This window comes from Pan troglodytes, chromosome 3, assembly GCF_028858775.2.
Source record: "Pan troglodytes isolate AG18354 chromosome 3, NHGRI_mPanTro3-v2.0_pri, whole genome shotgun sequence".
Taxonomy (NCBI): domain Eukaryota; kingdom Metazoa; phylum Chordata; class Mammalia; order Primates; family Hominidae; genus Pan; species Pan troglodytes.
In genome coordinates this window covers 184306543-184323952 of record NC_072401.2, presented here as the reverse complement: position 1 = coordinate 184323952, position 17410 = coordinate 184306543, and the positions used below count along the sequence as shown (strand labels likewise).

The window sequence follows — 17410 nt, the reverse complement described above, 5'->3', positions numbered from 1 at the left end:
AAAGTTGATACACGATGATCAAAAATGTAAAATTTAGTCCCAGCTACTCGGGAGGCTGAGGCAGGAGAATGGCATGAACCCAGGTGGTGGAGCTTACAGTGAGCCAAGATCGCGCCACTGCACTCCATCCTGGGTGACAGAGCAAGACTCCATCTCAAAAAAAGAAAAAAAAAAATTAAAATTTAAAAGCAATTGGAATTGTTTTAAGCAGCATAAATCATATGCATATATACACATACACACATATTTGTAGTTTTTCAACTCGTATCCATACAAAAAGAGTTCTTTTGATTGGAGAAGTCACTTGCCATAGTTACACTGCCTGTAATATATAGCCTTTTATTTCAGTCTTTATTATCCTAAATTATCCTAGGCTAAAATTGGGCATGTGTCGTACTGCCCCTTTAGAAGTCAAGCTGGTGTTGAAATGTTCTGTCAGGGTACACTCCGCTTTTCCCTAACGGAGATTTTCTAATTCACTGTAATAACTCGCTCGATTCCCATCTAGCCTAGAATTCACATGCTCTGGAAACAACAGCTGTGATCATCTTGCTTTTACAGCTATATTCCCAGAATCTTGCTCAGTGCGTGGCACATCATAAGTGCTCATTAGATAAATGTAAAATGAATAAATTCTATGCATTAAAAAATAGACGATAATATTTCTTTCATAAAATTCAAATAACTAAAAATATAAATAACGAATGATGGGGATTTCCATTATTGCTTTAGAGGATACTACCGATGCTGATTTGGAGAAGTGTCTTCTTAAAATTTTGCTATGAATTACAAGTGCATCATCTTGAATTGCAGAATGAAGAGCAAACAATCACTGATATGCACTGAATAGCTTTCATGTTCCAATCATTGCTTGGCACCCTGCATGCATGACCTGATTCAAACCTCATTGTAAACCTTTATATTACCCTATAAAGAAACAGGAAGTGAGAGTGGTAATTTGCTTAAAGGCACACAGTGAGTGGCAGAGCTTCAGTTCTTAGCCACTATTCTATACTAGTACTTTGCATATACTTGATGCATGGCCCTTCGTATACTTTATATCATATCATTTAGTTGTATTATTTTCACTCATTCATTCAACTGATACTTTGTGAGCACCTACTACATGCCAGAACTGTGCCAAGAGCTTGGTATACAGCAGTGAAAGAACAGACAGGATCCTTGCCTTATAGTCTAGTAAAGATGAGATGCATTAAATAGTAATAGTGACAACCATAAACATTTTTCAAGCATTTACTATGTACTATACACCATTGTATGTTTACACCTTTGTATATTTGCACTGAATATTCAAGACCAAAGGCCGTTCTATGAAGTAAATTAGTCCCTTTTAATTGACGAGACCACTTAGGCACAATGAAGCTATATAACCTGTCCCAAGTAGCACAGGCGTTAATGATCAGAACTAGGACACCACATCAGGTGGTGAGGCTCATAACTCTACACTCCTTGTCTCTGCGTGCTATTGTTTTTATATTGCAGTATGGTGTGATGCACAGCCAGACTGTGGAGAGCCTTTAAGTCATTTAAAGGCTTCTGACTAGAATCTAGGTCACTGAAGGGGCTTAGGCAAGGAACTGATATCTCAAATTTGTGTGTGAAGAGTGGATGAGCAAGACTGGAGACGTACAGCGCAGATAGAAGGCTACTATATCCAGCTGAGAGAAAACAGGATTCAAAAGATATTATGGGGTCAGAGTTGAAGGAACTTAGAGACTGACTAAATACGGGAGATGAGAGAGTAGAAGCAGTCACCGGGCCTCCTGGACCAGTGATGAAGTGAACGACGGGGCCATTTCCTAATATAGGAATCTCTTCTTATCCATAGGGTCTGTGCTCCAAGATCCCCAGTGGATGCCTGGAACTGTGGATAATATCAAACCCTATATATACTATATTTTTTCCTATACATCCATGCCTATGATAGCTTATAAATTAGGCAAGAAAAAGATAATAATAGAACAATTATAACAATATACTGCAATGAAAGTTAAGTGAATGTGGTCTGTCTGTCTCTCTCTCAAAGTATCTTAATAGTTTCAGACCACAGTGGACTACAGGTAACTAAAACCACAAAAAGCAAAACTGTGGAGGGGGGGATGTGGGAAGGTACTGTACAGAAATCCCTGAAAGAGAGGCAAATTTGGAAAGAAAGATGGCTTGGCAATTGTATTTTCCAAAGATGGCCACAACAGTATCTTCCATCCCACGTGGCCTTGTGCAATGGCATAACAGGTCCCTAGTCAAGAGGAGGAGTTTAATTCCCCTCCCCAGGAATCTTGGCTGACCTTGCTGACTTCCTGACCAACAGAATGTGATGGCAGTGAAAGCCTAGAATGGCGACTGCTAGGTTATACAAAGCTGGTAGTTTCTGTCAGGCTCTTGGCATGCTCCCTCTTGGGATATTCCTCTTCAGAACCAGCTGCTATGTTCTAAGAGGCCCAAGCCACATGGAAGGCCATGTTTAGGTGCCCCAGCTGGTGACTACGGTTGAGCTCAGGTCAACAGATGGCATTAACTGCCAGCCATGTGAGTGAGCTACCCTGGACTTCCAGCTCAGTGGAGCCTTCGGTTAACCTTGGTTAACATCTGAAAGCAATCGCAGTGTCCTAAGTAAGAACGCAAGAACTACCTGGCCAATTCACTGAACCGCAAGAGATGATAACAGATTGCTTTCTAAGCCACTGAGTTTTGTCATGGTTTGTTATGTAGTAATAGATAACCAAAGTAGTTGATGGGTTCTGTTTTAGACACGTGGAGTTTAAGATGCATGGAAAACACCCAAGTGGAAATGTTCCAAAGACAATTGGGTAGATTTTATGTAGTCTACTACCACCACTGTCTACAAAATATGTAGTTGAGATCTGGAGCTGAAGAGAGACATCTAGGCTGGACTTACTGATTTGAGAGTTAGGAACCACAGAGAATGTAACTGGAGCCATGAAAGTGGGTGACAGAATCCAGAGTGATTATATTGTCAAGCGCAGAGTCCTGAGAAACAGCAGTATTTAGGGATCAGGTAGATGGGAGGTGAGTCAACTAAACAGAGACATCATTGCCAAAACGGTCAGGGAGAAAGTCAAAGTGAATGTGGTATCACAGAAGCTAAGGAAAGACTATTGCAACAGGAGGGATAGGTTAACTATTAAGTGGTTCCAAAAACTCAAACGTGATAAAGAATAAAGAGGTTTCACTGGTGCTACTGACAAAGCAATGGGTAACTCTGGAGACATCAGTTTCAGTGAAGTATGAGTGTTTGGTGAAGGTAGAGGAGGACAGTCATGAGCAAGGGTACTGTGAAAGCCCAACTGTAAGGGGGTAAACAGAAGGCAGAGAAGTGATCAAAGTGACTAAGCACACTATGTTCAAGAAGGCTGGAAGCGCCGGGCGAGGTGGCTCACGCCAACAATCCTAGCACTTTGGGAGGCTGAGGCAGGAGGACTGCTTGAGCTCAGGAGTTCAAGGCAGCCTGGGCAACACGGTGGAACACTGTCTACAAAATATACAAAAATTAGCCAGGCATGGTGACACGTGCCTGTAGTCCCAGCTACTCGGGAGGCTGAGGTGGGAGGATCATTTGAGCCCCGGAGGTCAAGGCTGCAGTGAGCCAAGCTGTGACTGTGCCACTGCATTCCAGCCTGGGCGAGAGTTAGACCCTGTCTCAAAATAAATAAATAAATAAACAAATAAAATAAATAAATAAAAAGAAGGCTGGTAGAAGAGAGAGGCAGTAGGAGGCAAAGTCAAGAGATTATTGTTTTCCAAGATGTGAGAGACTGGAATGTTCAAATGTTGACTGGATGGTATCAGTAGAATGAGGACATTCTGAAGAGAGAGAATGGGATCAAGAGGACCCCCGTAAAGATGAACATGGAATATGGGGAGAAAAGGTGGAAGCATAGATCCACATACGTGGAGGAATAAAGATGTGTTTACAGAAAATGAGAGCTCCCCTTGCAAGTTTCTATTTTTTTTAATAGAATGCAGGGTCATCTGCTGAGAGAGGGGTTTGAGTATAGCAGGAAGATCTGAAATAGTTGTTGAGAAGTATGGTGGGGAGAAGTTTGAGAGGGATACTAGCGCTGCCGACTGTTGAATTTGGAAAGTCAGGAGATAGGTACTATTATTCCCTCTTTACATGTGAAGAAATTGAAGCTCAAAGAGGTCAGTGAAGTAACATGCTGAAGGTTACAAAGTAAATAAACGAAAGAGCCAGGAATTGAGTATAGAACTGTGTGATTCTTTCCAGTACATTAGGCTAAATGAATTCCTTGGGCCAGGGGAATAATTTTAGTTTCTGGAAAGAGACCAGTGTTTGAGCTACAAACTTCATTCTTACCTCTTTATTCACTTTGTCCATTTCCATCAGTTTTGTCTAAGACCCTACGCTTCTGATAACTCATCTCTAAAATCTGTAGGCAAAGAAGGTCTCAGGAATAATCAGTAAAGGATGATGGCATATAATAGAAATCCTTCTTTTAGATACTAAATACCATTTAGAAGCTTTGGTTCACTGTTAACTTAAATGCAAGCAGGGAGTTTACTGCACCCTTAGCACAATGATTGTTCCTTAGAATTATATTTACAAAATAAGAGTAAAATAGGACTGCACAAGTAAGAGTATTACATTTAGAAGCTGTGAAATAATTTTCTCACTATGCTTTTCACAGTTCATTCTCCTAGTGAGCTTTGTTCAGAATTCTAAAGCTTTCTCAAGGGTTGTAATCTCGTAGAATTTCTAAAGAGATGATGTGATCTGCTTCTTGGATAGCATATAAAATTTAAGTAGTGGGTGGTGGGTGGTGGTGCATGGACACTGAGGTTCATCACGAAAGCCGAAAAGCAGCGGTTTGCAGCTACCTCCCTCCTTGTAAATAGAGTTCCCGTCCACTCCCTGTGCCCCAGGTCTTTAAGAACAATATTTAGGAGATACTAAGAACTTGTATTTGGAAAATCAGAAACAAGAATTCCTTACAATTTAGGGTTTTGGGGGCGATTCAAGTAATAATAAAGAAGGCAAGTAACTAATAGTTAGGTCACTCTTTGGACGAGGTCAGAGCCCAGAGAGAGATAGCTTTTCCATGCAGGGAAATTCCTACAAATCCCCTAGTCCAGTTGGCAGTTCTCTAGTGCACTTAACTGATTCTGGGGCTTCCGTTAACCATTCCCTATATAGGAGACTTTTACACATCTAGGAAGAAAGTACTTCGCTTATATGTATATACAGGTGCTCTAAAGGTGCACAGAACTGTATAAAACTGAATTCTATGATCACTTGGGGGAACTTCAGTCCCCCTTAGAGAAGGAGGCTACCAAAGCAGTATTTCTAAAATTACAGAGCACAATATTTCGTAAAGTATGAAATTATTTTAGTGGGTTGCAAGTGGCATTTGTTAAAAATGAGAAATACAATAAAATGAAATGGAAAATCCCAGGATGCATTTTACAAGGCAAGGATAAATATTATTTTGGGAAGCATATTTCAGATACATATGTATATGTGTGTGTATATGTTGGCTTTGATGTAACGTGTATTTCTTATTGCATTGTCATGGTCAATAGCTTAAAAGCCACTGTTTTCGAGGACTCCAGCTTTACAGAGATTTCTATTAATATGGCCACATTCATGTGATGTTCTTTTTTCTTCCAAACCTCTGGGACTGATAGGATCCTAGGCAGCCCATTCCACAGCTGCCCTAAAATTTTCTTGCAAATCTGAATAACCAAGCACGCCGCCCAAAGTTACAAAGTAAACAGGCGCAAGAGCGAGGATTTGAATATAGGCTTCTGTGAGCTGAGGAGTGCTGACGTGAGCAGAGGTATTCCCTGGCAAAATACCAGCAGCCAGCACCCAGGCTGTGGGAGTCTCTAAATCCACAGCTTTCTCAGTATCATGCTTTTCAGGACTGTGAAACTAATTAGCCAAACTCTATTTTCATTTTAATCATAATAAAAGGTTAAGATGTTGTAAAATAAATACAATATCCATAATAAGCGTTTGTCTCTTTGGTATAATTACAATTTCTTCAGTCTGTAAAAAAGTTCCCTACATGTATGGTTAATAAGTACCATTCGATCATCTTCACAGGAACCATGCATTTTAAGAGAGAGTCTAAATTTCAGTCAATACAAACCAAAATAAATATTCTTAATTTCTGTATAGTTACTCATTTTGTTTATATATGTTATTAATGTATAAAAAAAGTAATTGAAATTTATGTAATTAAAATTTCCCAATCTATAGTTTCAACCCTCTTTAATCCCCTCTACAGTGACTGCCACTGTCTACTTTAGGTGGGTGACATGCCAGTCACCAGCTTACAGTTCTTCTGGAACATGCAGAACTTTATATAAAAAGGTTCCATATGGCGGGGGATTCACTATTATTATAAAAATCGAATGTCGTAAAATTCCTCAACCTCCCTAAGGAGAAAGAGAATGTCATAAAGTATTATCATTAGGAAAAAAAGAATAAAAAAGTGTACAAAGTATTCATCCCAGTAAATGGGTACATGTGACACAGCAGCATATAATAAGTTCATTAAATGTAGAATAATTTCTTTCCAGTCTTGCAAAGAAACCAGCCACATGAGGATAGACATATTAATGCCAAAGCTGAACACTAATATACTAGACAAGAAACAAAGAGGAAGAAGAGTTAGGGGAATGCTTAAAGGGAAATAATTTATTAACCAGATGACAGAAAAAGGCGTCTTCATCAGGATGCTCTGAGATATAAAGTATTATGATATTTTGCAAAAAGTCAGAGGATACCAAGGCCAAGACATGTACACACACACATACACACAGAAATCATATAAAACTATTTGTAATGTAAGTGTACATATGTATGTATACGCTTTTCTAAGTGTTTATATTGAAAAAATGGAATTCTCTAACTACTTAAATTCCATTTTTAATTCAGAGCCAATTGATTTCAAAATCTTTGTTAGCCCAAAGTGCAAATTCTTAAAGGTTTAGAGAAAGGGCAACCAGAGAAAAGGTCAATAAACTATAATCCTTTAATGTGCTTTGCATTTAAATGCTTTTATAATAAAATTAATACAGTGTTCCAACTCCACACACAAGTTGAATGAAGAAAACCTAATAAACCCAAGGTAATACAAGAGATGATACACTGAATTATAATCTATTTGCAGACTAAAAATAAAACTCAATATACATCTGCAGAAGGGAAAGGCAGAAAAGCCTAGCCATCAAATCAGAAGGCAGAAAATCATATTATTCCTGTAATAAAAATGTGAATTTTCAACCTTTCAAGTAAATTAATTGAAAAAAACTTATAAAAAGATGATATCTGTAATTTCGAACACTTTTCCCTGTTCCATCTAAACTAGATGTAAGCATGGGTAAAAATAAATTTATGGAAAAGGGATGTTAAAAGAGAAACACAGGATACATAATTCTTTCGCTTACCATTGTCTCCAGAAGGTAATGACACAGTGTTTGTTGGCATGGTATCAGAATTCACTTTTCCATTCTCAAATGTGTCATTTTCAGTCTGCTGTAGCTGCCAGTTGAGGCCAAAGAGATGCATTGCTGGGGGTAAAGAACACAAGTTGTTAAAGATCTGCTGCCTTCAGCTACAATGGCAATTGCTAAGCATGTTTAAAACAAGAGTCATATGTAAAGTCACAATTTCCATTTTCTGAAATACCAAGGATAACTGCTCAATGAAAATTATAAAACAAAGAGTTCCTCAAACAAATATAATTTACATAGCAATGCAGGGCAATATGGTGGCACTTCAATAGTGATTTAATACTATTCACTTCATTGGTACCAGGAAACTCTTAGGAATCAATCATTATTTGCTCTAATTGAGTTCCATTCTTCACCATCTTTTAAGTAACTGGTAGAACACCCTATAACAGCATTTGCCACTTACTAGAGCACAGGTCACTTGCAAATTTATGCTACTTTGCTGCAACACCTGTAGATTCTTTAGAGACATGATCCTCTACCTTTGCGTTAAGGTAAACCCAAAAACTGGTCTCACAGATGAATTTGTTGGTACATGAAATTCAGCTGTACAAAATATAATCAAATTTGAATATTCTAAATTTGGGATGAGTAATTTTTGAATTGATGACAAACAATTTAATAATGGTACAGATTAAAAAGCATGTACATGTGCCAGGTAATTTCATGTGAGTTTCTGATGTGGGTAAAATAATTTCATAAATTTATATTTAATACATTTATTAAAATTTATGATTATGTTTACTAATTTGCTTTATTTAAAAAAATTTAAAAAATAACTAGAAGACTATACAACTATAAACATAAGTTTTAAATTCCAGACATAATTTGAAATGTGAATACACTGTGTATTATTTTTCTTAATTTATCAATGCTATTTAGAAAAATATGTCACTGTCATACTCACCTAATATACTAAACATTCATTTGTGCTGCACAGAATATAGTTTAGGAACTAACCCCTAAGGAAGGTTAAATATTTTTAGGGAAACCCAGTGATGGTCATATTACCATATCATGAAAGAGAACTTTTTTTTGATATTTTTAGACATTATTTTACTTACTGTATGTACTGGAATTTACCAGCGCAATGGAGGAAGAATAAGAAGGCAGTGTGATGACTACCACTGTCAAAAAGCCCTTCAGATCCAATACATAAAGTAACGGCACTGACCTGCTACAGTACATGGAGCAGGGGCTTTGGATGCAGTTAGACTTTGGTTCAATCTTCAGTCTAGAATTTAGCCTTGGATAAATTACGTGATATTGTTAGAAATTAGGTTTATTTTTAAAAGGAGGTTTGTTACAACCACCTTATTTAATTTAAGCTCAGGTGAGAAGGTGTAGGCCAGAAGATTCTAGGCAGGGCATATGAAGGAGAGCTGGCACAAAGCTAGACAGTTCTTACTGCTGAGGTATTTTATTTAGTCTGGACTCCAGGTTACCGAACTATTTGGAGTCACCTGACTAGACCACGGCACCCCTCAATAAACAGTCCCTTCTGTCTGCAATGCTTCTCCCTGACAGGAAAATACCTGTGCATCCCTCATACCCTGACTGGGTGAAGTGTTTTTCCTAAGACTATTTTAGTTGACTTTTGTATCTCATTTATAAGACATACAACTTTGTATAAGGATACAGTGCCTGATACCTAGTAGGTCTCAATAAGTATCTGTCAAATAAATGAATTAAAGTTAGGAATATTCTATTTTCTGAGATTTTAAAAACCTAAGAAAACACTTGTGTGGATAAAATATAGTAATTTAGAAAAAAAGTTAATACATAGAAAACAAATGCATAAGGCTAAGAGAGAACATGTTAGTAACGGATGAATGACCGCTTTACTATAATGCTGTCTGAAAAGCAGTTGACTGAAAGTCTACTACTACTATATGTAATTAACTAAACTTTAAAAATTTGGTAGTTTTAGGATATTCTATTAACAGTCCACATTCTTTTGTTAATAATACCTGATATAAAAGCATGCTATAGTAAGAAAGATACCAAAAATAGGTAGATAGCGACATCTACCCTGTATATTTTAAATAAATGTATATAGTCACACTCCCTGCTAAAGTTGTCCTTGGCCAGCAATTCCTCTTAAACTCTGATTTTCTTTTTCTTTTTTTTTTTTCTGAGAAGGAGTCTCGCTCTGTCACCCAGGCTGGAGTGCAGTGGCACGATCTCGGCTCACTGCAACCTCTGCCTCCCGGGTTCAAGCAATTTTCGTGCTTCAGCCTCCCGAGTAGCTGGGACTACAGTACAGGCGCACGCTGCCACGCCCAGCTAATTTTTTTGTATTTTTTTTTTTTATTACAGACGGGGTTTCACCGTTCTGCCCAGGCTGTTCTCGAACTCCTGAACTCAGGCAATCCGCCTGCCTCGGCCTCCCAAAGTGCTAGGATTACAGGCTTGAGCCACTGCGCCCGGCCTAAACTCTGATTTTCACGGATTAAGATATAGGTTATAGGATTCTTGAATTTACAAGTTGTCATCTTGTAAAAAGGTATAACTTCATGTGTCATTCTGCATTAAATTGCATAGTGTTTGACTTGCTAAACACTTATCACGTCATACATTTTTCAGGGTTTCAGATGCTTCACAAGTTTTGAACAAAATAATGGGAGCTAGTTTTGCATAGAGTAAAATGTTTGACAGACACACTCTGGCATAGCAGCAATAAATATTCCAAGAGGGTCAAAGTTTCCACACAAAATAATTTGTCATCATTGTGATCTGTTAACATAAAAAGTCTTCTTGCCTGATAGATTTGCTCACATTATCGGTTTTAATGGATTTTGAAGAGTAGGCATAATCCATGGGATCATGCGCAGATGTCATATGTTAGAAAGTAATGTAATGTTTATGTTGGGAGAGCTATTTTATTTTTTGCCAGATAGGCAACAGCTTTGTTATATATATATATATATATTTTTTTTTTTTATTACAGAAAATCTCAATAAAGTGAGATGCTGGTTCTACTGAAGATGCTATATAATGAGACTCATATCCAGAAATATTATCTCTTTAATACTGCATTGAAAACAGAAGCCAATGAGTTGTTTGGTCTTAGGATATTATCTACTTTGAAATTGTTGGTGTTTCGTATTTAGTGATGCCCTTGACTCTCATTATGCATAATTTAAGATATTCATACAAATGCAGGGTGGTAGTGGGGCTGACTCTCCAAAGTTAGAGAGAGGAGAGAGCGAGACGAGAAGAAGGAGAGAAAGGAGAGAGGCAGGCAGCAAACTCATGAAAGTCAAGAATGCTACAGAAATTACTGAGCAGTGGTGTAATAAAACTAAATGGGGTATCTGGCAGAAAAAAAGGGAAAATTCGCCAAATAAAATACATCTGAAAATAAAGAAGGGTAAGTCCAGTTCTTCAATGCCTGAGTTGGAAAGCAGAACTGAACTCATGGAAAAGCATTTGCTGCCACTATTCATGGATGGCACAAAGGATCCTTGGTTTAGGCATGTCCCAATGTAGGGTGTGCAGACAGTGGCAAGAAGAAGCTGGGGGTGCTGTGCTCTTCTGAGTCCCTCACTGCCCTGGGTCTCAGGTGAAGAGGTACAAGCCAGGAGTGATACCAGGCATCCCCGGCCACAGACATGGTCCTTGTGCTGGTGGTAGAACATCATGATGCAATATGCATTTCAAACCAGTCACTGAACAAACACTGTGTGTCAGGAACTGTACTAGTACTTCATTGGCATTATCTCTAATCTTCACAAAGGTTCTGTTGAATGGTTATTATGACTTATTTTTTTTCGTTTTAAATCCAAGAAAGTGGAGATTAGTTGAGAGTTTAAGGTTGTTTGAGAGTTTGCATGCAGTTTGCAATGGATGCTAACCTCAAACCCCGACCTTCTGATGACAAAAGACGTATCACCACATACCTCTGTATTCTACCAGAGGGTAGTGGGATGTGAAAATCCATAGAGAAGGAAGTGAAACACAGCTTGTGTGGGGGCCACAGGCTACGATAACACTTCTCTACTACATCCAAAGACACTGCAGGCTGGGGCAGTACTGGGGGGCTGGGGCCGAGGATATCACTAGGTGACATCTGTGTGTCCTGGGCACCATTCTACGCAGCACTTTCCCACTATTCTGTCTAAAACTAAAGTTTTACAGTAATATGATGATGATAGTAATGAAATTAAGAACAGGCTATTTTGTTTAACTCCAAGATTCTTAAAAAACAACAACTTAAAAGTTACAAAAGTACAAAAGTAAGCATTATAGTTGTGAACTTTAAGGTTATAGAAATAATCATGTAGATGTAATCATGAAAAATTTTTATTTCTAGTATTATGCTTCTTAGTTTTATGTCACTTCCATGTATTTCTAGGTGAATATAATAGTGAAAGTGCCTGGATTCATATCCAAAATGTTATCCAAGGCAGAATGAAATTTGTAGATGACAGCAATACTGCCTATCTGAGATATATATTTATCAGTGTGTTTTTCACAATTTAAAAAACGTTGAAGTCCATTATCTTCTTTTTTTGTAGAAAGAATTATATTTGCCCCATGAGGTAAATATAATAAGAAGTTGTCCAAATGTTAAAACTAGTAAATACAAGATTTTTACCAACTATAAATGGGAGTATTTTGCAAGACAATTTTTAAGTTGGTTGTCTGGAATTGGGATGTATTTTCTCATATTAAAAATCTCAGAAATGGTGGTGAAGTCCCCAGTGCATCTACAAAAGTCTGTTTGTATACCCCATAGAAATATGTATCCACATAGTAACAAAAGGCATAAACAACAATGTTCACAGAAGCATTATTTGTAATAGCCCCAAACTGGAAACAACCCCAAACTGGACATCTGCCAGCAGTAGAATGGAAAAACAAATTATAGTGCAGATATACAATGGACTTCTACACAGCAGCATTAGGGAATGAACTGCTGGCAGACACAACAATATAGATGAATCTCACAAGCCTAATGTTGGGCAAAAGAAAGCAGTCACACACAAAAAAGGGAATACTGTATAAGTTCATGTATATAAAGTTCAAAGGCAGGTAAAATCAACTGAGAAGAATGAAAGTCACCATGGTGATGACCTCTAGGAAGGAAGGAACAGGTAGTGGCTGGCATAGTCCCTAGAGGTTTCTGGAGTGCTGCTCACATTCTATCTGGGAGGTGGTTCCAATGGTGTGTTCACTTATTGTGATCCATATACTTTTCTAAATGTATACTATACTTAAATAAAAATTACTTAGGCAGGGCGCAGTGGCTCACCTCTGTAATCCTACCTAGCATTTTGTGAGGCTGAGGTGGGCGGATCACTTGAGGTCAGGAGTTTGAGACCAGCCTGACCAACATGGCAAAACCCAGTCTCTACTAAAACAAAAATTAATCAAGTGTAGTGGCAGGCGCCTGTAATCCCAGTTATTTGGGAGGCTGAGGCAGGAGAATCGCTTGAACCTGGGAGGCGGAGGTTGCAGTGAGCCAAGATCATGCCACTGCACTCCAGCCTGGGTGACAAAATGAGACTCTGTTTCAAAAAAAAAAAAAAACTTAAAAGTAATCCATCTAACACCCAGCGTAGCTAAAAATAACATACATTTTTTTACCCTCCCTAAATCTTCACTAAAAGTGGTTTCCTCCATAAGGCTAGCAGGCTTTCCTTTCATGATGTTGCAGGTGAGTCAACTGTGATGGTCTGTGCTCCAGCCCGAAGAGGTAACAAATAAATGCAGATGCAGAGTGAAGACAGTACAGAAGAAGGGCACATGACTCCACCAGGTGGGAGGAAAAGGAAAGAGTGAGGAAAGACTTTCCTCAGTGCAAATCTCAGGAAGTGCAAACTTTAAGGAGGAAAGCAATACGATTAAACAAATTCATGTATTGTGGTGATGACTGTCAGCTCATGGCCCTCCCAAATTGATTTTTGTTTAAAAACATTATGATTTGTCTTGGCACAAATGTAAAGAAATGGAAACCCTTGTGTGCTGTTGGCTAGGATTGCAACATTTTGTTGCAAACACTAGGGAAAACAATATGGTGATTCCACAAAAAAATTAAATATAGAAATACCATATGATCCAGCAATCCCACTTCAGGCTACATACCCGAAAGAACTGAAATTAAGGTCTTGAAGAGATACTTACACACTCATGTTCTTACCAGCACTATTCACAATAGTCAAGAGGTGGAAGCAACCCAAATGCCCATCAATGGATGAATGGATAAAGAAACTGTGGTATATACACACAATGGAAGAGTATTCTGCCTTAAAAAGGAAATATTGTCACATGCTATAGAATGCGACATGCAAACCTTGAGGACTTCATGTTAAATGAAGTAAGTCAGTTATAAAAATACAAATACCGTATAATTCCACTTGCATGGACTATCTGAAGTAGTCAAAGTCATAGAATCTTAAAGTAGAATGGTGATGACCAGGGTTTGGGAGGATGGAGAAATGGAGAGTTGTTGTTTGATAGGTACAGAATTTTAGTTTCATACTATAAAAACATTTTGTAAATCTGTTGCACAACAATGCTAATCCTACTGAGCTATACAATTAAAAATGTGTAAGACGATAAATTTTATGTTGTGTTTCTTACCAGAATTAAAAACAAAAACTATTATAACTTGTCACCCTGCAGAAAATCGTTGTTGTTAAGATGAAGAAATGGGACTGTGACACAAAGTCGGAAACTTAACCCAGACGGTATGAAGTGACCAGCATCTTACTGTATCTGACTGTACACTGAAGGTCTCTGTGTTTGCTCCTTCAACTTAAGCATGTTTACAAATGGTTTAGAAGAGATGAAAAAGCAATGTTTGGGGTATAAATGTCATGCTTACTTACAGAATCAGGATTTTCAAGGGTTTCTTAATTCTGATTTCTTTCAAATTTTTGCTTAATTCCTCTCCTTCCCTTTACTACCAGGTATCTCAAAAGAAGAGACCACAATATATACTTCCTCAGCACACACTTCTTTTCTCCTCACTTTAACTGATGTTCCTCATTACTGTACTAAAATCTTTCTCACAATGGTTATGGGTATCTCTTTTTAAATTTTTTTATTTTTACGTATGTATGTATGTTTGAGATGAAGTCTTGCTCTGTCACCCAGGCTGGAATGCAGTGGCGCAATCCCAGCTCACTGCAGCCTCCACCTCCTGGGTTCAAGCTATTCTCATGCCTCAGTCTCCTGAGTAGCTGGGGTTACAGGCACCCGCCACCACATCCAGCTAATTTTTATATTTTTAGTAGAGACGGGGTTTCATGATGTTGGTCAGGTGGTCTTGAACTCCTGACCTCAAGCAATCCACCCGCCTCGGCCTCCCAAAGTGCTGGGATTACAGGAGTGAGTCGCCATCCCCAGCCAGTATCTCTTAAATTGCCACATCCAGTAGCCTCGTGCCAATATTCATCCTGTTTACATCTCAAGAGTACTGGGCATTATTAGCCACCCATCATCAATACTTTATTTTCCTTTCATAATTCTCCTGGTTCTCTTCCCAGTTCTCTGCTGGTTCCCAGTTGTTCTCCTTAAATCATTTTGTGGAAGTCTTACAGGCTATTCACAAATAACCAAGTTCTCCTGGACATATATTGGAGTTACTCTTCCCTGCTCTTCTGAAGCCTTATAACTTTGCTTCAGATAAAGAAATGTGGGCAAAAGTAGTATGTCTTACCTCTGTGAGGAAGATTTAAGAACCAATATGTAATGTGTTGCATTCCCATGCAGTAATCATGCAAATGTGCTGAGTACTGTTTCTGTTAAGTCTAGGTCCTTGAGTGAGCAGAACCCCCTTGACAAGAACCACCCTGCACATGTAGCTTAAGCAAAAATAAACCGTCATGTTAAGCCACTGTAGTAGGTAGCCTCCGAGATGGCCCCAGATAAGCCCTGTCTTCTGGTATTCACACCCTTGTATCATCTACTCCCCTTGAGTTTAGGCTTGATTTAGTGACTTGCTTACAATGGAAAGCATATGGCAGAAATAATGGAATGTCTCTTTTGAACTTAGGTTACGAAAGACTTCAGCTTCTTTTTTGGTTGTTCTCTCTCTCTTTTGGACTGCTTTCCATAGGGAAAACCAGCTGTCATATCATGAGGCAGCCTCATAAAGAGGCCCATGTGGTAAGAGACTGAAGTCTGCCAAAAACCTCGTGTGTGAGCTTGGAAGCACATCCTGCAGCACCAGCTGAGCCTTCAGATGAAACAGCAGCCCCAGTCTATAGTTTGACTGTAACCTTAACCTTACAGACTGTGAGGCAGAGGCACCCAGCTAAGTTGGGCCCAGTTGCAATTACAAACTGATACAGCCATTTAGGTTTTTAGGGTTGTTTTTACCACTTCATAACCTGCCTACTCCTGACTTATACAATGCCTCCCTCCATGTATTCCCCCAAATATAGACATTCGCCAAAGTCCTTCCTTGACCTTCCTTTCATGTTAACCACTTTTATAATATCAACTTCCAATTCCATGTGGATGGATGACTTTGAAATATGTATCTCTTAACACTGAATTCTTTCCTGACTGGGCTATACTTCAAACTTTACATTTTTCTACTAGACCTACCTAGAAATCCTGTGGTACTTCAAACTTTACTAAAGACAAAATAAATGGTCTTTACCTTCATAATTGTTTTGCTTTCTGGGTTTCTCTTTTCTGTTCATGATATCACTTTAGCCTGGGCAGTGAAGTCACTGATATCATGAACAGAAAAAAGAAACCCAGAAAACAAAACAATTATGAAGATAAAAACCATTTGTTTTGTCTTTAGTAAAGTTTGAAGTAGCACAGGGATCCCTTTAAAATAAGTTGTAACATCTGACATTTGTCATCTATAAAATTAATGAGTATACTTTTTATACTATCACCCAAGTCAATGAGAAAAAAAAATCATAGTAATATCAAATCAGGAGTGACTAACATGGATATGAAGTCATTGATCATGGTCAAAACCTCTGTTACTAACAGCCAAATAGGCTACTCTAGACTGCATCTTTTTAGGTTGTCTTGTGGTATTCATGAACTGTAACCATTTTCAGATGTTAAAAATTAAATCTTTCTTATGTAATTAAAAAATTATTCTGTAAACTCTTAGTATGTTTCTGTAGATTTTTCCAATAATTAAGAAAAAACCTTATTAATTGAAATAATTTTGAGACAATATGTTAATAAAGATTTATCAGTAAAATTTTATGAAGGAATTTTTTTTCACACACAAAGACCATTAAAGTGAGAGAAATCACAGCATGCATTCCTTTTATTTTCCAAGGCTGGAGACGAACGGAATCCATGGTATTATAGTTATTTCACCTCCTCCCCATAAAATAAAAAGGGGGCATGCCATTGTTTTTAACCCGTATATGTTGGTGTGACACTTAAAAGCCAGCATGTGGAACACTTGAAACCAAAAATGTGTAATTAAAGAAAATTATATACCACCAAGCAACAAATTCAGTGCCATTTTTAGCTCTATGTTGAGAAAAAAAGGTGCCAAATTTTGATCTCGTCTCTGGGGACCATGCCACTGAAGTTGTTACCACAGCTACTATTATTTCTACTGGCATGCTTGAGTCCCCAGATCCTGCCAAAAATGGATGGGAAGGAAGGGTGATGACAGCTGGTGACATAGTCCGGCAATTGCCAGAACCTTGGAGCAAATTACAGGGGATGTTGTGAAGGGAACACAGATGCGAGCACCCAGCCATCAGTCACCTGAAGGTGGTGTGTGCCACCAGAACCCTGAGGAGTGTGCTCTAAGGTTTTGGCAACACAGAGTAGCGTGCTTGGAGGGCCTGCCAGGGTTGGCTAAATGCTGTTTAATATTACAAGATCAAGTGAACATTCTCACAAAGACAAAAGAGGATGAGGTAATATGGGAAAGAGAGTCTGA

General features: G+C 38.3%; 1 protein-coding gene across 36 annotated transcripts in view; it reads right to left on the bottom strand.

Annotated features, from left to right (window-relative positions):
- Positions 1-17410, bottom strand: part of TENM3 (teneurin transmembrane protein 3) — a 2732592-nt gene that overhangs the window by 139265 nt on the left and 2575917 nt on the right. For all 36 annotated transcript variants that reach the window (XM_054683934.2, XM_054683938.2, XM_054683942.2 and 33 more), the window contains one exon: positions 7459-7581. In XM_054683934.2, the coding sequence (XP_054539909.1) occupies positions 7459-7581 (123 nt within the window). The remainder of the gene's footprint in view (positions 1-7458; positions 7582-17410) is intronic.